Source organism: Vipera berus (assembly GCF_964194415.1).
Source record: "Vipera berus genome assembly, chromosome: Z".
In the NCBI taxonomy this organism is placed as follows: Eukaryota; Metazoa; Chordata; class Lepidosauria; order Squamata; family Viperidae; genus Vipera; species Vipera berus.
The window spans coordinates 51,006,437-51,030,341 of record NC_138205.1 but is presented as its reverse complement, the minus strand read 5'-3'; the positions used below and the strand labels follow the sequence as shown (position 1 = coordinate 51,030,341).

Genomic DNA, 23,905 nt, shown 5'->3' with positions numbered 1-23,905 from the left:
TAAATGTTAGAAAAACTACTATTTAACTATAGGAATTGGTGCCTGAATTTGCTTTTTTTTTCTTTTTTCTTTCTTTTTCTTATATTTTAAGTCCGCAGACAAGTCCTTTCGCTTTAAAGGATTACATCTGGTACTCTATAAGTCTTATTCATTAAAGAGTAAGAATACTTTACAGAAAAATAATATGATTCCAATTTCTTCCAAACATGGTATTTTGCTGATTTCCTTCACATACATTTTTAAGCCAATCTGAACTCACAATTTTGTTTCCCCTCCCTTACCAAGTGGAAACATCAGGACTGCTTTCATAACATCAGTTTTCCTAGAGGAGATTTTTCTTTCATTTACAATGGAGTTTTCCTTTCACTTACAATGAAATCAGAATGGAAAAACAGGTGGCAGGCAGCAGCAGGATCAATTACAGGACAAAAGCAACATCATCTTATGCACAGACTCAACAGAAATTAGCAAGTACAGGTTAAGGACCTGCCTTCAACTACAACATAACCAGTTTTTATCTTCATCATCACTGACCAGCTTTTCCCAAACATATCGTCCAGATGTGTGGAGTTCAACTTTTCACAGTGTTTGAGGAAGTCTGAAAACTGAAGTCCAGATAACTGAAGGATTTCTAAGTCAGTAAGGCTGCCATAGATCCTAAATCAAAACTATATTAATTCTTACCTCAACCCGGATGGAGGGATGCCGACGTCTTACTAAATTAGTAATAAAAACCAAGTTATAGGCAATGTTTTCCATACAGCCACGGAAGTTTGGCCTATAAACAAGTCGCTGTTTCTCATAGTTTCTCACTCCTCCAAAGAAAACCTGCAGAAAACAAGGAGAAGACAGCTGGGAGCCAATTAGGTTCCTGATTTTTTATAGCTGCACATAGATCTTGTGGCCATAATGAAAAACAGAGAATGTAGGGTTAAAGATCATTAAAGTTCCCAGCAGGTACCATGGAAAATTAGAAAGATACATTTCAGTTGGTTTCAAATTTCACACCCCAAATGAGCATTATCACAGTGTAAGTTCTTCCAAAGCTTATCACCTCTGTATCTAAGTCAAGCTGCTCAAATTCTCCATTAAGCCGGAATTGCAGAACCTCCCCATCCAAGCTGAAGTTGACATATTTTCTATAGCGATCAAGGCGAAATTGGTGCCAATGTTGGTCATCCAAGAGACTGCCCAGCTTCATTGTTGTCTCCCCTCCACTCATGTTTAATGAGCTGTTACCTGATGGTAGAAACCCATATAAAAAAAGGATTAGAAACAATCTCAACAAATACTAGATTCTATCTGATTCATTACAAGGACATTCTGAGATTAGATAACCATTTATTCTGATTGATGGTTTTTACCATTTGCTAACTACCAAATATTGATTTTGTTTTAAAGTATTAAATTGTTATAAAATCATATTTTTATGGAGTACTAATTGATGTTATTTTGAAATGTTTTATACAGTTTTATACAGATTGTAAATATTTGTTTTTAGTTGCTTTTTTTTCTTTTGCTCAGTTGCATTTTCAAATAACTGTTCAAACAAAAGAAAAGGAAAAATCCATTCATGGTATGGATGGCATATTCAAAGGAGGTAAAGGGCTAAGTTAACCTGGCATCTTTTTTTCCCTGGAGAAACAGCTAGCCTTTGGGGAATTCTCAAATGTCCTTTGGACCTTGGGATGAAACCAATTAGAAACCCTACACTTAGCTAACTGAAGTCAAGCCCATTGTATAATAATAATAATAATAATAATAATAATAATAATAATAATAATAATAATAATAATAATAATAATAATAATAATAATAATAATAATAATAATAATAATAATAATAATAATGATGATGATGATAAAGAAGAAGAAGGAGGAGGAGTTGGAAGGGACCTTGGCGGTCATCTAGTCCAACCCACTGCTCAGGCAGGAAACCCTATACCATTTCAGACAAATGGCTGTCCAGTCTCTTCTTAAAAACTTCCAGTGTTGGAGCATTCACAGCCTCTTCAGGCAGGTTGTTCCACTGACTAATTGTTCTAACTGTCTGAAAATTTCTCCTTAGTTCTAGGTTGCTTCTCTCTTTGGTTAGTTTCCATCTGTTGCTTCTTGTCCTACCTTCAGATGCTTTGGAGAATAGCTTGACTCCCTTTTCTTTGGGGCAACCCGAGATTTTGGAACACTACTATCATGTCACCCCTCATCCCTCTCTTCGACTAGACAGGCCCAATTGCAGCAACCATTCCTTATATGTTTTAGCCTCCAGTCCCCTAATCATCATTGTTGCTCTTCTCTGCACTCTTTCTAGAGTCTCAACATCTTTTTTACATCATGGTGACCAAAACTGAAAGCAGTATTCCAAGTGTGGCCTTACCAAGGCATTGTAAAGTGGTATTACCACTTCACATGATCTTGATTCTATCTATCTGTTAATGCAGGATAGCACTGTGTTGGCTTTTCTGGCAGCTGTAGCACATTGCTGGCTCAATTTAAGTGATTGTCTCCTACAACTCCGAGATCCCTCTCACAGTTGCTACTATTGAGCAAGGTACCACCGATACTATACTTGTGCATTTGATTTTTCTTGCCTAAATGTAGAACCTTACTTTTTTCACCACTGAATTTCATTTTATTAGATAGTGCCCAATGTTCAAGTCTGTCAAGATCCTTCTGTATCTTAAGCCTATCTTCTGGAATGTTGGCTATTCCTGCCAGCTTGGTGTCGTCTGTAATTTTGATGAGTTCCCCATCTATCTTCTCATCCAAATTGTTGATGAAGAGCACTGGGCCCAGAACAGAGCCCTGGGGCACCCCACTACACACTTCCCTCCATGTGGATGCAGTTCCATTGAGGACCACATGCTAAGTACAGCCAGTCAGCCAGCTACGAATCCATCTGATGGTGATGCTGTCTAACCCACATTTTTCTACCTTATCAAGTAGTAGGTTGTGGTCTACTTTATCAAATGCCTTACTGAAGTCTAAGTAAATTATATGCACAGCATTCCTCTGGTCCACTAATTTTGTTACCTGGTCAAAAAATGCAATAAGATTTGTCTGGCATGATCTGTTTTTGACAAACCCATGTTGACTTTGGGTAATGATTTTGTTTGCCTCTAGGTGTTCACTGATTCGTTGCTTGATTATCTTTTCCAAGATCTTCCCAGGTATTGAGATCAGGCTGACAGGTCTGTAGTTTCCTGGATCCATTTTTTCCCCTTTTTTGAAGATGGGAACTACATCAGCTCTTTTCCAGTCCTCTGGTAGTTCCCCAGTGCTCCAGGATCTTTGAAAAATACAGTTCAATGGTTCTGAGATCACATCTGCCAGTTCCTTCATAACCTTGGGGTGTAGTCCATGTGGCCCTCGTGATTTGAACTCATCTAGGGTGGACAGGTGCTCACTTACCATTTTATTACCTATCGTGTTTCTAATCTGTTTTTTACGGTAGTGTTTTTGATAGGTTGGACTGTTTTTTCCATTTGTGCAAATACAGATGCAAAAAACAAGTTGAGTAGTTCTGCTTTCTCCCTGATGCTTGTCACCTTCTTGCCACTTTCTCCCACAAATAGACCAATCTTTCCCTTAACTGTTTTCTTGTTTTTTATATGTTGAAAGAAGGTTTTTTTTGTTATTTTTTATTTTTGTCGCAAGCCTTAGTTCATTTTGATCCTTAAAGTCCAAGACTCTAGTTTGACTGTGTTCTATTGCTTGTGCTTGCATAATGTTGAATTCCAATATTGCATGGTCTTTACCCCCCAAAGGTTCCTGTGGTTTCAAAACCTTCTACCTGTTAATGAGAATTAAGTCCAATATGGCTGATCCCCTAGTTCAGGGGTGTTAAACTGCAGCCCATGGGCAAGATGCGTCATCCAGAAGCCGCACCACCTCATTGCCAGCAATGGCAAAACCATCCCGATACGTTGCACAACATCACGGGACATCATGAGTTGGACATGTCTGCCCTAGTTCCCTTCTCTACTTTTTGGGAGGCAAAGTTGTCTGCTAGGTTTGTCAAGAATCTGTTTGATCTTCCACTTGGTGCAGAGTTTGTCTCCCAATTGATGTCAGGGTAATTAAAGTTCCCCATTACTATTGTGATGTGCTTCCTACATACCTTAGTTAACTGACTAGCAAAAAGTCCATCTATTACCTCTGTTTGGTTGGGTGGCCTACAGTATACACCTATGGCAATGTCATTTTTTTCTCCTTTTATATTGGCCCAAATGCATTCAAGGCAGTTTTCATCATTGTTGTGCTCTATTTTTGTAGAGATGTAGTTATTTCTTATATAGGGAGCAACTCCACCTCCTTTTTTATTTGGTCTGTTTCATTTAAATAATTTGAATCCCTCTAGCTGTGTGTTCCATTTGTGGGTTTCATCCCATCAAAGTTTCCGTATACCCTCTGTCCTTTAAATATGATCAATAAAATCATAGGTTACTTATTCAGAACTTATTGTTCTGAATATTGATTTCAATGGAAAGACAAAGAGTGAAATGTGCTTTGAGGTCTATCCTGCCTTTACTTTGAATCTTAACACTAAATCTTCTCAACATGGGTCTTTCAGGTGCATTGGTACTCCCCAAGATACCAGTTTCCACATGAAAATTGGAAATTCTGGAAGTCACCATCCTAATACAGCTCCAATATACTTGGAGTGCATGAGACCAGAGAAAAGATGTAAAAGTGTGTAAGAGGAAGATTAAAATCTTAATTTAGAAACTGACATACCGCAAAACAGAGAATTAGCAGTAAATAAAATATAGTTGGGATGTAACTGCATTTTCAGAGACAAGTTATAGATTTGGTGGGTATGTTCATTGGTTTTGAAGTCTGCTTGACTGCAATCTGCAGCTGGTATAATAAAACAATGCACAGTTCCCATGACGTTACCCATCCCCCCCAAAAAAACCCAGAAATGCGGCTCTAAATCTCCTTACTGCTTGGGATAGAGATATACACCACAATTCAGAAGCACATTTCGCCCCAATTCAAACTTGAAACAAAGATGATTGCTTTTTCCTCCTCCTCTTACATATCAACAAAAAATCCTGGCAGCTACCAAGCACGTGCTTCTTCCTTCTAATCTCACCAAGACTTATGCTCAGAACCAGCTGGGCTTGCTGCAGTTCGACACTGAGGTAATCTCCCTGAGATCCTGCTGCATACATTAAGATGCCCTCACGCTCCATGGTTTTGAAGTTGAACCCAATGATGTCTTCAGTGGAACGAACTTTTTTGCTGCGAAACTGGTAAGAAATGGCATCATCCCCATCAAAATATAAGATTTCAGAATCTGCAGGAAAGAACCAGTGTAGTTATCACAAGTCAAGTCCTTTTCCCAAGTGACCACCAGCTCATCATAACCAGCACAATCCCAAATAAGACCCATGCTAAGCTTGCATGTCTGAAACCTCTGAAGAGGCTGAGGTCAGGGATCAAGTTGTCCCTGTTCTTCACGATGCCAGACAATTTCCCAAGTCCTAGTTGCTCCCCATCTTACCTGGTCTCACTCTGACCAAAACACCCTCTTGGAAAAATACAACTTGAAAACAAGTTCTTTCCATCCTTTTTTCACTCTCAGAGTTTAAGAAGAAAAAATGGCAAAATAAAGCTGGCAATCATAATTTTGCCTCAAAACAAAAGGCTGAAAAGGTGTTTCAATAATTTATCTAAAGATATTTTTTGCATTTCTAGCACAAAAGGCTGATCTGTTTCATATATTACTTTTAGCTACTCTCTCCCTAAGTAATGTAAACAGAAAAAAGGCACTTCAAATTCCACTTGCATCCCTCTCACTTCACTTTTCATAAAAAGGGAGGGGGTGAGAATAAATTTTGCCTTACACCTTCCATATTTCCAGCCATTTTTTGTTTCCAAACTTCAGCTAAAGGACATTATTCTCAGCAGAATTACTTACCATAGTAGCATCCATAAAGGCCTACTCGTAAGCCAATAGCGCCCTGTGGGTTCCAAGCCACAGGAATGATCCGGAGATAGCGAGCCAAAATGGGGTAATGTAGGTCATGGCTGACCACACCACTAGAATTGACATTGCCAAAAAATGTCTAGGTCAGAAAAAAGAAAAGCGAGAGTTGGAAATGCTACTTTGGATGTGGCTAAAAAAGCTTGGACTTCTAATATTGCATAAGAAATCTTGGTTTTCACAAATGGGGGGTGGGGGTGGAGGAATCAGAGACCAACAAGAGGTAAGAAACAACTCATACTTCACATGCAGCCCCAAAATCCAACTTATAAAAGATATGGATAGTCACTTAGGGAAGGGCTTGTGCCAGCTGTTATAGCCAGATGCAGTTTAATACAATGAACTAAAAGGAATAAATTTCTCACTTTACGGTATCTCCTTATACGTATAATTCATTCTCATCACAAAAGTCTTTCACAGATTCTAAAATAAGTTTTCAATGTGTATTAAATTCATTATAGCAAAGGAACAACAAGAACCGAATGTGTTTTGGGTTGAATAATTTATTTTAATACATATTGGGTAGAGCAAAAAAAGGAAAGGAAGGAAGATCTATCTTTAATCATTGCATATTTCTTCTCAAAACTATTAAGCAGCAAATTAATATTAATAATTTACTCTTGAGTTCAAATGAAAACTGATTTTTTTTAGAATTAATCCTCTTTCTTACTCTCTTCACACACAAACTAGCAAAAAATCTGTTTCAAGGTGGCAAATATATAATAATAAAAATAATAACAACAACAACAACCAGAATAGAGTTGGAAGGGACCTTGGAGGTCTTCTAGTCCAACCTCCGGCTCAGGCAGAAAACTCTATACTATTTCAAACAAATGGCTGTCCAGTCTCTTCTTAAAAACCTCCAGTGTTGGAACATTCACCGCTTCTGGAGGCAGGTTGTTCCACTGGTTAATTGTTCTAACTGTCAGAAATTTCTCCTTAGTTCTAGGTTGCTTCTCTCTTTGGTTAGTTTTCATCCGTTGCTTCTTGTCCTGCCTTCAGGCACTTTGGAGAATAGCTTGACTCCCTCTTCTTTGTGGCAAATTCTGAGATATTGGAACACTGCTATCATGTCCCCCCTCGTCCTTCTCTTCATTAAAGTAGACATAGTTTAAAATTTTAAACCTGCTTTCTATATCCCCCTGGGTCCCACCCTGGGTGTTCACCCTGTAGAAAGGGAAGGTTTGGATTTTCCCACATATGCCTGCCTGGCTAAATCTCAGAGTGTTTTATGGGATATGCTTGAATTGGGTCTGCTCAGAAACTGGAGACCCCTTTGTCAAGAACAAAGATTAGACCAGATTCCTGCAGGAAGCAAGGTCAGACTTGGTATCCCTAATAGTCTGTTCTACTTAGAAGCCCTGATGGCACAGTGATTAGAATGCAGTACTGCAAGCTAACTCTGCCCACAGCCAGGAGTTTGATCCTGACGGGCTCAAAGTTGACTCAAGGTCAGTAAAATGAGGACCCAGATTGTTGAGGGCAATATAGTGATTTTATAAACTACCCAGAGAGTGCCATAAAGCACTATGAGGTGATATTTAAGTCTAAGTGTTATTGTTACTCTGTTATTCCAAACAAGCCTATAGTTTGAAAAGTAACTACGTCTGCTAAGATTTGTTGTAGTAAATCAGTACTTGAAGAGAATTCCAAAAGTAATAGCAGCTCCTAGAGCAGGGCTTTTCAACCAGTGGTACAGATACCACCTGTGCTACATTGACACCTGGCAGGTGGTACACGACCATACTAGAAAAGTGGTAGCAGGGGAGGGGAATGAGCTGAACCAGCGGCAGCACCGCACAAGCCTGAGCGAGAGATGACTGGAGCTGCAGGGCTGTCAGGGCTCAGTAGAAGCACCAGGATCACCACCAGGCTCCAGCTGGAGCTCGACGCTGATCCTGGCGCTTCTGCTGAGTCCAGAAGAAGCGCCGATCAGCTGGAATCTTGCAGCATCTCCAGGGTCTTGTGATTTACATTCAGATGCTTGGCAACTGATTCATATTTATGACGGTCACAGTGTCCCAGGCTCATGTGAAGTGACCAAAACCTGCTGCAACCACCCAGTATATGGGGGGAATAAAAACCAAACACCCCCCCCATCCCACCCACCCCTGCCAATCCTAAACAGAAATGCTCACAACAATGAAAACCTCAGACCAGAGGAAGAGTGCCACCAGGCAGGCAGGCAGGTGTCTTGCTCGGCTGTGGCTTGGGGAGCACTTTTTTTAGTGCCATTGTAACTCCAAACAGTCATTAAGCGAACTGTTGTAAGTCGAGGACTACCTGTACTTCATCCCTTTTTTCCTTTTTTTTTTTGGTCATCACGTTTGGTCCTGGGGGCCGGACCAATGCAACCACCTTCTCCTCCTGGTCAAGGAGAAAGGGAACAGAATACAGGGACACCCCTCTGTCGTTCCAGCTGAATGAGAAGACCCCCCGCTTACCTAAAAGACTACGAGTGGTCCCACAGCAATACAAGTTAAGACAACTACGTAATTACCCACCAGTTCAGGGGAGGGGTAAGCGGTGTTATGTGCTAAGATGTTATACTTGTTAAGTTACACCACGTTAATATGTTTAAAGGTTATGAGGTAAAATACTGACAGCGCACACATGGCAGTTTGACAGCTACCAGCTGTCAAAGACTGCCGACAGCGGACGGTGCACGCGCAGCAGCTTTGACAGCTCTCAGCTGACAAAGCGGTTGCCGGATACCACGCAGGCGCAGCAACCTGTTGACAGCTCCTAGCTGTCAAACCGGCCACTGCTGATTGGGTCTAGCATCTGCAGCGGGAAAATACGCTACCCGGATTGGGCTAAGGTCCGCCAGCTGGGGTATAAAAGGGCATCCCCAACACACTGTCAGCTGTCCGGTTCCTCACGAAATAAAGGTTCTCAACTACGAGCCTGCTGTCTCTTTGTGGTCCTTAACCCCGCTACATTGCACTAGCCACCCAAATTAGTATGAAAAAGGAATGCTGATAAGAACCCAGGCAAGAAAACCTCATGATTAAGGCACTATATTTATCCAATTTAAGGGCATGAGGGATACTTATTGGGCAAAAGATACATAAAAAGGGTTAGGATATGTCTGTATGATTGCTAAGTGTCATAAATGTAAGAATATGGAACAAATTATGTTGTATTTGAGCAGTGAAAGAGTGCAGAAAAAAACAGATCCATTGAGCACTTATTTGGGAGAGTAATTGTATGCATGTATGTTTCTGCCAAGTCACAGGAAGCATCTTTATAAATCTATGACTGTGGAGTATGCATTAAAAGCTAAGTCAAAAACTTATAAAACTGTGTGAAGAGGAAGGAAGAGAAATTTGTCAAAAAAACCCAGGGAGTTTACTTCAAGGCAAAAGGGGCTAAAACCATTTTTAAGTCCAGAACAAGACTAATACTGCATTTGAAAATGAATCAGGCAGATATCTCTAATTCATTAAATTATAGAGAAGAAAAAGGAGGTAGAGCACAATCAGACTTGCAAGATTCTGCTATAGCCAGCCAATATTAATTAAAAAGTATGTTTAGCTTTCTGCAGAGTTGATTTTCCGCCTTGATTCACCTGGTGAGGCTGACAAAAATGGATTCAGAATTCATCTATAAATATTTCTAGGACTTGCTTCATCTCCTATTACATTGCCTGCAGATCAAGCAAGCAAAGCTTGATATTGCCAGTAGTACTCTAGAGACAGTATTCAAACAATATTAAAAATACATACTACTGACAGTTAATCAATCTTATGGGCTCAGGAATCTATTGAAGTGTCCTAGTGTCATGAGGAAGTAACTCTCCATGGTGCTTGCATAACCATAAGTTTCCCTCCAAGAAACTACTCCCTATGCCCATAGTGGCGAATCTATGGCATGCATGCCACAGGCGGCAAGCGGAGCCGTCCCTTTGGTCATGCACACCATCGCCCTGGAGGGAGGCAGGGCCAGGCTGCTCCCCTCCACCTCTCCAAGTATGCCTGCGGTCTCGCTCTCTTTCTCTCTGCAGTGAGAGTCAGGGAGCAGCTGCAAGAGCTGCTGGGCAGATCCGGGCTGGATGGTGGGAGGCAGCTGCCAGCACAAGTCCAGGTAAGCCTCCGGAGCAATTTTTGCGGTGCACCAGCAGCCGGATCTGGGCTCCGGAGGCCTGGAAAATGCTTCTGCTGCCCAGATTGGCCGTGGGGTGTGCGTGAAATCACTATGCAGCCCTAGATCCAGGCAGCAGAAGCATTTTCTAGGCCTCCAAAGAGCGGATTGGGCCACTTGCATGCCCCAAATTCGCCGTGAGCCCATGGATGTGAGCTCCAGAGGCCTGGAAAATGCTTCTGGTGCCTGAATGTAAGGCTGCAGAGCTATTTCACGAGTTGAAATTAAAGGGTAGTTTTAATGATAAAGTGCAGGCACTCCTCACTCCCCTTTAATATCATCTCTTCCCCCACCACCTTTAATATCAGTGAGGCTCCTCCAGTGGACCATGCCCTGGCACTCGCCCCAGTCCCATCCCACCTCTGCTGGAGACCCTCAGATCTGCCCCAGTCCTGCTCAGCCCAGCACAAGTGCCCCTTACGCAAGTGACGTCGAGCTGGCCACACTTACCCAGTAGACCACGCCCATGCCAGCCACCCCCACCCAGTAGGCCACGCCCATCCAGCACCCAATGATAAATAAGTGAGGTTTAGGTTGCAGTTTGGGCACTCGGTCTCTAAAAGGTTCGCCATCACTGCCCTATGCATTCTATAAGCTAAAATGTCATTGCTGTTCTTTACAAAGTAAAGCCACACTAGAGTAGATGTACCAAGAGCTGGCAAGGCTCAGAAGGAGTCTTTTCTGCCATGACACCACTTTATAGAAGATTATTCCATCATTCCACCTGAGATTATATTACTCCTTCCTGGCCTTTCACAAGGCTCTAAAAGCTTGGGTTTGTACCTGTACCTGGTGCCTCAAAGTATGACCGAGAATACTTTTTTAATTTTGTTTGTGCTTATTTTATGATGCTTAGCTGTTATGTATTTTTATTTCATATTTCATATTTCATTTTATTTTTATTTATTAATTTATTCAATTTCTATAGGTGCCCATCTCAGTCAAGTGACTATGGGTGGCTTACAATTCTAAAACTATAAAGTAGTTAAAACAATGAAAACAAATATTTATTTTATTGTATCTATTTTATTGTAAGCTGCCCAGAGTCATATACGTGAGATAGGTGGCTATAGAGATCAAATTAATAAATAAGAATGATTGAACACAATTTCAGAACACAGACTGGTGTCCATGAATAGCACCAATGCTCAAGAAATGTGACACAATTCATATATTCATAGACCAGTAAAAGGAGGATATGCTTGTAAATGATTTTTTTATATATTTTTGAGAAGCTCAGATATTTTTATTGCTTGATGCTTCTTGTGGACTCTGGCAGATTAGAAAGATCCAGATTTTCCTACATGGAATATGTTTATTAACTCCTATTGAATTTCTAGTACTATCTAGTTCAGGGATGTCAAATTCACTGCATCACGTGATGTGTCATGACGTATCATGTTTTTTCCCTTGCTGGAGCTGGGGTGGGCACGGCTTCCGCATGATGCATCCGGGCCATGGACCAGCATTTTGACACCCCTGATCTAGCTGCTCCGAAAGGAAATGTCTGCACTCATTGAACACTAGGAGGAAATTTCAGTTTTCATGGATTACATGTTCATCTAGTCTTACTGAGGATTAACATGAGCAGATTGTTTGAAGCAACAGTTCTCTAGGATGAGATATAATCTTCATGCAAAATATCATCCAGGCAAAACATTTGAAGTAAAAGATGCTTTGTTTTTGGAAGAAGCAGAGATGTTTGGTCCAGAGAAGCAAACAATATTAAATTGTATATAAAATGATTAGCCATCACACACACACAGTGCTGAATTCTTTTCCTATCATCGGCAAAGTCTAGTTCTTGATGCTGTCCAAATTGTTATCTCTACTAGGACATTATAAGTACCAGAAAAAATGTAATGAGGCCAGATCACTAAAAACAGAGGACGTGCAACACTAGAGGTTTTTTTTATTTAAAAAGTTTTACAATACATTTTAACTTTAATCCCCCCCTCCCCCACCCCCACCCAACCCTCCCTATCCCTTCCCCCCATTCCCTCCTCCCCCCCCCGACTTCCCAGAGCTAAATACAGGGTATAAAATCAAAAAACAAACATAAGCACCCCTATGTTATCAGCAATAAACTATTAGTTCTATCTCCCTCTAGCTCATGTAAAATGAATACAAACAATATTAATATTACAAATAAAGTAAAAAAGAAAAAGAGAAAAACAAAAAAGAGCTTTACTCAGAATAGATTTTCTTAATCCCAGTCCTTATTCATATTAATTTCAAAGAAAAAAAAATAAACAAATTCTCAGTTACGCGCCAAAAGCGTCTATCTATTAACCTTAATAATCTCCAACCAAACTAAACCATAATCAAAAATAATTCTTGCATGTATCACACCAAATGTGTTCAACACACACTTTTAGTCCATAACCCGAATATACTTTTCTAACAAGCAAATAACATCCATCTTAAATTGTGTTAAATATTAAAAAAAAACTTTCTTTCTCCTCTATGATAAATTTAATCCATTAAGATACTAATTTAAAAATTTAATCAGCAATCTTAACGCCCCAAAACTTTTGGAGCACGTCTGTCATGACCCCCAAAACGTCTTTGGACCGCGCCCCTCCCACATCTTCACTGTAAATACACTTTGGAGATTCCATAACTATCTGCTGGTCTTGCTCTTGCTCTCGTCTCACTCTTCTTAAGGCAGCACGCGTCTTCCTCTAGCCTCCTGCAACATCCAATGAAACTGTATCTTGATCCCCTCCAACACCATTGTCCTCTATCTGTCTGTCTGCAACATCTTGAAGCTTTCCCTCGCCGTATCCCTTAACAGCTTCCAAAAATGATAGGGGGGGTTGCTTTTAACACATTGCTATAAAAATCACGTGTCTGGGCCACAGTAACCAGACGATGTCTTTTACCTTCATGCGTCACCACCAGTCCAACTGGAATCTCCCATCTAAACTTAATATCACATTTCTTAAGTTCCTGTACTAAAAATGCAAAATCTTTCCTTCTCCTTAAAATCTTCGGAGAAATCTCTTTTAAAACCAAGACTTCTTGCTCAGCCACTACCAGTTTAGTATCATAGGCAGCTTGAATAACTTCATCTCTAATTACTCTCTTTGTAAAATAGACCACCACATCTCTGGGTAACTTCCTTTGTCTTGCAATCCATGAATTTACACGAAAAATTTTGTCCATATTTCCCTCAGTTTCAGATGCTGGCTGGCCCAATACCCCTTCCAGAGCCTCAGAAATCAGCTGCTTTAAATCTTCTTTACAGTTCTCCTTTAAACCCCTGATTCTAATAGCATACTGCATCTGATGATACTGAGCAAGGCTCAATTCTCCGTCCATTTTATCCCTTATATTTTCATTTTCTGATACCTTTGCTTCTAATATAGAGTTCTTTTGACTGAGATCCTTCACTTTTTCATCCAGCTGTTGCACACATTCAGCTACAGATTCAATCATAGACAACATGTCCACCCTCATTGCTCTAAACTTCTCTTCCATCTTCTTCTCCAGTTTCTCCTCCAACTTTTTCAGCTTTTCATCCATCATGTCAGACATCAATTGTGAATGCTTTCCAAGAGCATCTTGTAAATCCTTAAGCGTCAATGCCGGAGGAGGTGCAGGAGGAAGCAAAGCTTGCAATGAGGTCTGTTGCACCAGGGAAGACCCCGCACTCCGAAGAGCTTTAGAAGTTTTAGCCGCCATCTTCCCCCACTTTCACTTATTGCGCACTTTCACTTTAAAGCTATAAAATCCATTGAGCTAGAGAATAAAGATAAGAGTCCACATCACCTTGACCTCCTGTACCGCTCTGCCTGCATCTTGATAATCAAAAGTATTTCCTTTTGGCAAGGGTGGTTGCTAACGCCTGGCTCTGCTCCATAAATCCCGGAGCAGGGGCGCTGCGCAGCTCGGAGCAACCCAGGCTTCGGGGGGGCTCAATCCTTCAGCTGCCCAAACTCTCAGCTCAGGTGGCCCCGGAGAGCTCAACCCCTACCTGGGGCCTCACCCCCTCCTCTTCTCCCGAGGAGGGGGCTTCAAATCCATCTAAACAGCTGATCGGCGCTGTTTACGATGGAAAAACACAGCTGCGGAGCGGGCAGCCCGAAGACGGCTGTCTTCGGCGTCGCGTCGCCACCGGAAGTCGCAACACTAGAGTTTTGATAGCAAAATCCACATTTTAAAATATTTGTAATTGGCTATGATTTTTGCCAAAAAATAATTGTCAGTTAAAAAAAACACTGATAATCAAACATATGCCAAACAGATCCTAGATCAGGGCTTTTCAACATTTTCACCCATTGTACCACTTTTAGGATATGGCAACATCCGAGTACCATCAGTCGCCTAGCAAGGTGTCAAAAACTTGATGACCAAAAAAAAAGGAAAAAAGTGATGAAGTACAGGTAGTCCTCAACTTACAACAGTTCTCTTACTGACTGTTCGAAGTTACAATGGCCCTGAAAAAAGTGACCCCCAAGCCACAGCCGAGCAAGACACCTGTCTGCCCACCTGGCGGTGCTCTTCCTCCTGTCTGAGGTTTTCATTGTTGTGAGCATTTCTGTTGAGGATTGGCAGCGGGGGTGGGTTGGAGGGGTGTTTGGTTTTTATTCTCCCCCCCCCCCATCTGCTGGGTGGTTGCAGCAGGTTTTGGTCACTTCACATGAGCCTGGGACACTGTGACCATCATAAATATGAATCAATTGCAGAGCATCTGAATGTAAATCACAAGACCCTGGAGATGCTGCAACATTCCAGCTGATCGGCGCTTCTTCTGGGCTCAGAAGTGCCAGGATCAGCGCTGAGCTCCAGCTGGAGACTGGTGCTGATCCTGGTGCTTCCACTGAGCCTTGACAGCCCTGTAGCTCCAGCCGTCTCTTGCTCAGGCTTTTGTGGTGCTGCCACTTCAGCTCATTCCCCTCCCCTGCTACCACTTTTCTAGGATGGTCGCGTACCACCTGCCAGATGCCAATGTACCACAGGTGGTACCCATACCACTGGTTGAAAAGCCCTGTCCTAGATAATAAATTAAAGTATTATTTATGAACTTGGAAGTCATAGTTATTATAGATTATTTTTCCAAGTATCTCAATATTACAAGCATGGACAATCTTACAAGCTATATAATATTATTATCATCAATTTTAGCCATTGTCTATCCACTGCAGGATGAAGGCCTCTTCTGCATGTTTCCAACCAATGCAGTCCTGAGCTTCCTTTTGCCAATTGGGCCCACAATACTTGCTGATGTCATTGATCCATCTTGTTTTAGGACTCTTTCATGGACACTTTTTATCAAGTGGGATCCATTCTATGATTGCCTTGGTCTGCCTGCCATCAGTTCTTCTTGCTATGTGACCACCCACACAAGCCTCTTTGCCTCGTCAAGGCCCTGATCATAGAAGACATAATACACTGGCTATATAAATGTTTTAAATAAAATAAAATAAAATATAGCTATGTTTTTAAAACATAGTAGCTAAATAGGAAGGTTTCGATAATCTCTATTAACAGGTAGTACCCCACATGAAAAGCATTTGCAGTGTGCAATGAAGCATCGTTTTACTCACATTACAATCAACTCCCATTATCCACAACCTTCAAAGGTTCTTCTCTTACAGGAAGATCCATTCTATTCAGTTATAAAGCAAAGCCTATCCATGCCTGTTACAATTAATGACTGACATTTATGCATCTGAGTTATAACTTTTGAAAGAAACTTACCACTAGACTGATTTTAAGAAACTCTATGTCAGATAATAATAATAATAATAATAATAATAATAATAATAATAATAATAATAATAATAAATAATAAAGTTGGAAGGGACCTTGGAGGTCATCTAGTCCAACCCCCTGCTCAGGCAGGAAACCCTATACCAGGGGTCGGCAACCTAAAAAAGGAAAAGAGCCACTGGGAACCGGTTCCATCACAAATTAAAAAAAGTGGGAGCCGCGTGCGTGTGTCCATGCACGCGCATGCGCAAAAAAGTTTCGGTTTTTTGCGCATGCGCGGACTCACGCGGTTGCCATTTTTTTTAAAAAAGTGAGATGGAACCGGTTCCCGGTTGCCCGACGGCAACGGCCCGTCTGCAAAGCTGCCGCTTTCAGCAGCTTTGCAGATGGGCCGCGGCAGCTTCCTCAAAGAGCAGCGCCCCTGCCCATTCTGAGAGGTGCGCGCGCACCTCTCCGAACGACCGGAGGTGCGCGCGCACCTCCCCAAACCTTTGGAGAGGTGCGCGCGTACCTCCGCGCGAACGGGCAGAGGTGCCGCTCTTTGAGGAAGCTGTAGCGGCCCGTCTTTCGGCAGCTTCGGAGACGGGCCGCTACAGCTTCCTCAAAGAGCGGCACCTCTGCCCGTTCGCGCGGAGGTACGCGCGCACCTCTCCAAAGGTTTGGGGAGGTGCGCGCGCACCTCCGCCCATTCGGGGAGGTGCGCGCGCACGTCTCCAAACGGGCGGTGCCACTCTCCATTTGGAAAGGTGCGCGCACACCACTGCCCGTTCAAAGAGGTGCGCGCGCACCGGGCGGCTGGGAGCCGCAGGTTGCCGACCCGTGCCCTATACCATTTCAGACACATGGCTGTCCAGTCTCTTCTTCAAAACCTCCAGTGTTGGAGCATTCACCACCTCTGGAGGCAGGTTGTTCCACTGGTTAATTGTTCTAACTGTCAGGAAGTTTCTCCTTAGTTCTAGGTTGCTTCTCTTCTTGACTAGTTTCCATCCGTTGCTTCTTGTCCTGCTTTCAGGTTCTTTGGAGAATAGCTTGACTCCCTCTTCTTTGTGGTAGCCCGAGATATTGGAACACTGCTATCATGTCACCCCTCACCCTTCTCTTCATTAAACTACACATACCCAATTCCAGCAACCGTTCCCTATATGTTTTAGCCTCCAGCCCCCTAATCATCTTTGTTGCTCTTCTCTGTACTCTTTCTAGAGTCTCGACATCTTTTTTACATCGTGGTTCTGCCAGTTCCTGCCATCAAAGGCTGGAGGGAGGAGTGGGAGTGGGACAAATGGGCAATACGATTGTGTATTGGGAAATAGGAAGGGGGGATGACAAGTGATGAAGCTCAGAACCGGCTTGTACCACAGGCACCAAGGCCATGCACCCTGAGAAAGGAATTACCCACAGCATCTCTCTGTTCTCATAACATCTTGGTGAGCTCCAACTGGCAAAACACAGACTGGTCAGAGGGAAGAAAGAAACTTTTTTGTATCTTTTTCATGTGGGAAAACCTTAGAGTTAGCCTGACTTCACTGCAACCAACACCTTTAGTGAAAAAAAAAAACCTTTTGCTTCAACCTAATGGAGTCGAGGGTCTTTCTTTGTATAGAGTGGGGCAGGTCTGACGATTCCACTTCAGTAACAATCATGGATTGTTTAATTTAGAAAAATTAAATTATACGATCAGAAGGATTTATCATACTCAGTTACTAAAAGGAAAAGTAGTAAAAAATTTCAGAGAAGTAACAGCCTTCACATTTATACAAACTTCCAGAATGAAGTGAGATACACTTCTCAACAGATCAACTTAGCGTCATCGAAAGAAAACAGCATTTGATCTCCTAAATCAGATTAATATTCTGTTGCGTAATGCAAAGTTAAGAATGGATCATGAGAGAGAAGGAAGAGAGTAGCAAGTGACAAAGGATTGTAAACATAAGCAATGGAAGTCCCAATACTAATACTACATGATAAAAATCTCTGTGGAATAGATGACGTTAGAAATGTGTATTCAATTTTAGTACTGCCTAGGTAGGATATTGCCAGTGGCTTCAAAATAGTGGTAACATGTCATATAAAATAACTATGAATTATAAGCTCCATTTTTTCAGACTGATAAGCTGACTTTTAAATTAAAAAGTCAGGTTTTACCAAATTTTACCCATTAAAAATAGGACTATGAATCCTCTATTGTTCCTAACATACCAAGGGAGGAAATAAATATGCAAAATGAAGGAGAACCCAACCTTACAGTGACATTACCTCATTCCCATATCTTTGCACCCTTCAGAGGATGAAAAAAATATTTTTGAAACTTGCAGTCTGACAGCAGGACTGAATGATTTGTTTATAGATAAGATAGGGGGAAAACAAAGCTTTGTATATTAGGTGAAAGTAATAAGCTATGATATCATAATTGAGAAAAGATTAAGAAAGATGGTAAGATGTTAATTTGTGGGACATCATTAAAGATTAATATTTTCAATGTTGTTTCTAGTAGTTCTCAATCATTTTTTAAATTTTCAATAATGAGGTTTTAAAAATTGTTTATAGTTATGGGTTTTTTCCTTTCCAGTTTTAGAAAAAATGACAAGATATTGTGTAAAGAATTATGAAATTGATTTACTGGTTTAAAGTATGTATAGGTAGTCCTTGATTTACAAAACAGTCACTTAACAACCATTGTAGTTAAAACAAAACTAAAAAATGGTACTTGTGACTCAGATTCTAAGTTCCAACACACACCCCTAGTCACATGATTGCATTTTAGCGCTTAGCAACTGGCAGCTATTGGCAGCATTCCAAGTCACGTGACTGCAATTTATGTCTTTTTTTTTTGCTGGAAAACTGGCATTACCTCCAATTTGCAGCAAGAAACAGACAATAGGTTCCCTTAATGACCACTAAACTGATCATTAACAGTTCACTTAACTGTCACAAAAAAAGTCATAAAATCAGTCACAACCACATGATAACCTGCTTGATGTCCATAATTTGGGGCTCAATTACTGTCATAAGTCAAGGACTACCAGTATATAGTTACCATTATAGTTATTTCTAGTAGTTCTAGTAGTTCTCAATGGATTTTATTAATTACAAATTAAAGATGAAGTTTTATTATTTGGTAGTAGATAAAAGATGAGATATCTGATGATCCCCTTCTTTTTTCTCTTTTTTGCATTTTTATTGCTTCTATTTTCCTTAGTTTGCATTAGTTTTTTATCTTTGTAATTTTAAATTTTAATACAAACTATTATTAAAACAAAACATGCAGTCTCAAACACAAAAAATTGTCTACTCTTGTTCTGTGTGGCATTAAGCCAGATTCTAGAATCTCATTCTGGAAACAGAAAAGCAGGTTACATTCAGTCTGGTACAGCCATTTTATTGAATAGAACCTGGAAGGAGAGCCTGAAACAAAATAAAAATGTTAAGCTTAACTGTCTCAAACTGTGTATCACTTGATGATTTATATCAACAAGTGGTAGGGATAGTGCTTCCTCTTCCAATTTATTTTCATAACAATCCTGTGAAAAAATTGGCTAAGAAATACAGACTGCTGTAATGGAATTTCAACTTGACCCTGGATCTCTCTTATTTTAGGTTCATAATCTAACCACAATATTATACTGTAGCATGACTTACTAGAAAAGTACTGGATTAACTATAAAATATAGTTTAGATTAACAGGAAAATTAAGTGACTTCTTTCTTGAATTAATTATAAATGCTTGTAAAATTTGCAGGCCACTTCCTGCAAAGATTATGTTTTGCACTGTCACTGTGGGTGGCTGCATAAAAGAGATAATGGGAATTGTAATCTCAGATACATGCAGGTTACTAGTCTTTATGTCTTCAGGTAGTGAAAAAACAACACATTTCATGATATTAACAAGATTGATTATATACGTTCTATCATAATATAATGTCAGCATGCGTCCAATTAAATTCCCACCTCATCAGAAACTAAATATTTGACCCATGTGCTACAATAAGACCTCATTGAGTCAGCTTCGTAGATCTGATTATAATAAAATTGCTAACATTTTAAAAAGCAGAACAAAACAGAATAGAAAAAAATGCTTTAACATGGTTAAAAAAACATGGTAGGACCAAAACAAGACAGGGAAACAAAGCTGACAAACAAATAGCAGCCACAATAAATGAAAGGTACAATAAGTAAAAGATTTTTAAGAAAATGACTAAAAAGATGAAAAACAAATTTATGGGAAGATAAGAAATTAGAAGGGTATAAAAAACAACACACTACCAAAGCTCATCATAATTACCGCTCCTGAAACTTTAGTCAAATCCAAATTTTCAGTCAGTCATGATGGAATATCATTTTACCCTGGAGGACCACAGAATATTTCTGATGGCATCCAGTCCAAATCAGGATTACATGTCTGCTTCAAATTCGCCATTTGAGGGCAGAAGTCACAACTTGTCTCTTACCCAATTGCTCCCCTGTTGGAAATAAGGCTTCCAATTGCTGGGATGATCACCATAGAGGACAATGTAGCGTGTCACCCAATTGTAGGTGTTGAAGGTCCCCTGAGTAGCAATGGTTTTTATATGTGCTTTCCTTGTCAGATCAATCTGGAGCCACGGATGCTTGTCTTGAGGATCTGGTGACCAACCACCCGCACCTGTACAACATAATATGAACAGAGAGATATAGAGGAAACAGCTTGGGATAGAAGTAGAAGCTATATTCCTGATAGAGTACATATATGCTGCCATTCAAAACTCTTTGCCATTAGTTTGTGCATTCTAAAGAATTACTCATCAACACAATATCCCCTTACCTAAAAGAGCTCAGAGCAAACACCAAATCCTACTTCCCTGATTAGCAGCACAAATAATGTATGAGAGACCAATGAAAAAATATATTATATTTAAATCTTACTTTTCCTCTAAAAAAAAGTCAGATAATTGTGTCCACCCAGTCCAGCAAGCAAACGGAGGCTGGGGGAAAGTTTGGAAGGACCTTCCTGGATTTCTACCAGGTGCCATGGAAATATGGTGCATAGTAAAGTGCCGAAGTCATCAATATCCACAATGAATGATGTCAAAGGCACCATTGTCTTAACCCTATCAGGTTCTGGAAAAGGTATAGAGAGTCATGGCCACAAAGTGAATCAGTTGTTGTCTGGAGTTCTGGGTCAATAACAAGCAATCACAACGATTGATCAAGTATGCTGGTATCTTCTGCTTGACTACTCCTGCTGTAAGCAATGCAACTAAACAAACCAGAGAACTTTTATTCATGGTTTGTTTTTCATTAATTCTAGACCATGATGCCTGATTCATGTCTCTTCACAAGGCACATTTGCAAAAGGTTTGTCCTTGGTTCCCAATTCAGGCTTGCTAGGAAAACAGTGGAACCAGTTTAGTGTAGTAGTTAAGGCATCTGTCTAGATCATGAGCCCTGCCTTAGACACAAAGCAAGCTGGATGACCTTGGGTCAGTCACTCTCTCTCAGTTCTAGAATGGATGCAATAGCAAACCACTTCTGAAATCTTGCCCAAAAAACTGGAAGGATTTATATGGGCAGCTGCCAGAAGTCCACACTAATTTGAAGGCACACACACACACACACACACACACACACAAAAAGAACAGCCATACTTCTCAATATAGTAATTCCAAGATGGAGGCTTCCTGATTTGTTTAGTTATTCCTGCTATCAGAAGAAGCAAAGCAAAAGTAGCTAGAAAACAACTGCTAGAAAATTGTTATTGAAAGCCCTCAATCCTAAAAGGTTAGATTTTTGTCTTATTATGGTGGATCTTTGACTTTTGCACATATATGAAAATAGAAGGATAAATTATGTCATCATGTTTTGCTTGTGAATCTCCTTTGAACTTTTTGAAATCTGTAATACAGAATTAATTTAGCTGTATATTATAGCAATGTTAAACTAGAGAGAATTAGCGGGGTGGGAGAGGCAGGAATTCTGCCTATTCATGTTTAACTTACCATAAATCCGACCAAATGTAGCAGCACGGAAGATGCTAGAGTGAGAAGATGCACCAAGATTCCAAACATAGAGAGGCCCAACCAATTCATAATCACAGCGACCTACAGATGAAAATGGAAATAATTCATCTTTCTGGCCAAGCCAGAAGCCAATTAGGTTGAGAGTGGTGAGTATTTCGATCTAACCAAGAAAACCAGGCTGCAGGCAAGATTGGGAAATAAAAAAAAAAATCCCAAAAAGTGGCCATGGGCTCCACTCCCATACTGCTGTAGAGAAAAGTACACAAACGTATCCATGAAATCAGTAGGTGTCAAGCACAACTTGAAGGAGACTTACTTTTTAGTCTGTCATTACATTGCACTACAATATAGATTTCCTCAAGAATGAAGCATGCCCCATATAATACTTTTTGTACAAATCAGTGGGAGAAGAAACAAAATAATTTGTGTGAAAGCAAGGGTTTATGTCTGTCGGTGATGGTGAAACAACATCCAGCTATCCAGTACCTGTGCTGTCCATCCCTCCCTCCCTCCCTCCCTCCCTCTTCTCCTGGTTGTTTTCCCTCGTCCTCTCCTACTGCAGAGAGTGGCTGACACGCCCTTGCAGGCTCTGCTCTTGTCAGGCTCTGCTCTTGTCTTTATCTGCGGGAGAGCAAAATGAGGAATTCTTTTCTCATCCCTCTCTCCTGCCTATCTATGAGATATCAGAAAAGGAGGTAGCAAGGTGTTATCATGGAGAGAGAAAGAGAATAATGGCAGATTGACACATGTGAGGGGATCAAACACAAGTAGGTGGCCATCTGATCCTTCTCCCACACTCTAAATTTGCTTGAACTGCGTAGAATCAAGTCCTCCTCTGCAAAAACTGGCACAAAAGTCTCCTCCTTCCAACAAATGCCTTGAAAGTGAAGTACTGCAAAGTCACAGAAGTATCAACATAGGATGCTCAGTGAAGGGAAGAAAAGAAATGGTCCAGGAATGCTTACCATTTTGCAGAGCTTGGGCAAATAGGAAGAGTATGGGAAAGGGAAGCTGCCAACTAGGGCTTCAGAACAGGCCTAATGTTTTAAAAGATCCTTTGTAACCAATATTGATAAAGAATTCACAGCACTCTTTCCCAAACCAAGACATTTCGGGACTACAGCTAACATTGCAAGAACCATTCTCCATAACTAGCACAGGTGATAGAAATTATACCTCCACACATTTGACAGTCGTCACTTGCTGCAAAAAGCCTGGAGTTGATGTAAAAGAGAAGGGTGAGGGCAAACCAATATAAACCCTAGTGCCCTGCAAACCATCTCTGGAATGTTGGGGCACACCTTTTATTGGTTTCTATTGGCACAGGAGAGGCCAAGGCAGAAAAGCCTCAGGGCCTTTCCTAATGCTTGACCAGAATGTCAGCTATCAGGAATACTCATCCCATCCACCCATTTCCCCGCCCCGAGATCAGACTCCTTGCCTATCTCTTCGGCAGAAGAGGGAGGAAGCTATACGTTCTTCAAGGGGAGCCTGAACCCTATTTCGGATCCCTTCAGCAATCTAGCGGAGCAAGGTCTCTGAGGAGCATCCCACCAGCTGGTGAAAAGGCAGCATCCCCACCTGCTTCAAATGCGCCGCAGTCACCCCTGCGCTAAGGACAGATGCCTGAGGATCACCCTTCCCCACCGCAATATTTCTTCCTTTCCTCCCGGCCCGATCCTTGCTGCCGCCGCAATGCAGCTAAAAGCAGATGCGCTTCGTCCCGGGACACTCACGCTTAAACCAGCTGCAGTTGTAGAGATGCAGGCAAGCCGCGAAGAGCATCACTAAAAACTGCCCGCTGCCACCCATGCTGGAGCTGCAACACCGCACGACTCGCTGCTCTCTGCGACGCCCAGCCGCCTGGCCGCCGACCCACGTGTGCTCCGCCAGCCGTCGCCTGCTGCCCGGAGCAGCCAGACACGCGCTCCACTGCGGTGGTGCGCCTGCGTATACCTCACAAGGGGTACCTGGGGAAGTAGTTTTTGCTAGCTAGGATTAAGCGCACTCTGCGGTGGCTCAGAAGCGCTCTTCGTGAACATTGTCTTCCAACCAGTTTG

The 23,905-nt window shown here is 41.3% G+C and overlaps 1 protein-coding gene across 1 annotated transcript in view; it reads right to left on the bottom strand.

Annotated features, from left to right (window-relative positions):
• CNTNAP1 (contactin associated protein 1) overlaps positions 1 to 23,657 on the bottom strand; it is a gene marked incomplete at both ends in the record, with an annotated part of 49,564 nt that extends 25,907 nt beyond the window's left edge. The window contains 8 exons of the mRNA XM_081346207.1: positions 685 to 828; positions 1,055 to 1,239; positions 5,098 to 5,301; positions 5,926 to 6,073; positions 20,298 to 20,491; positions 21,825 to 22,005; positions 23,022 to 23,059; positions 23,582 to 23,657. Of these exons, the coding sequence (XP_081202333.1) occupies positions 685 to 828; positions 1,055 to 1,239; positions 5,098 to 5,301; positions 5,926 to 6,073; positions 20,298 to 20,491; positions 21,825 to 22,005; positions 23,022 to 23,059; positions 23,582 to 23,657 (1,170 nt within the window). The remainder of the gene's footprint in view (positions 1 to 684; positions 829 to 1,054; positions 1,240 to 5,097; positions 5,302 to 5,925; positions 6,074 to 20,297; positions 20,492 to 21,824; positions 22,006 to 23,021; positions 23,060 to 23,581) is intronic.
• Positions 23,658 to 23,905: the final 248 nt, after the last annotated feature.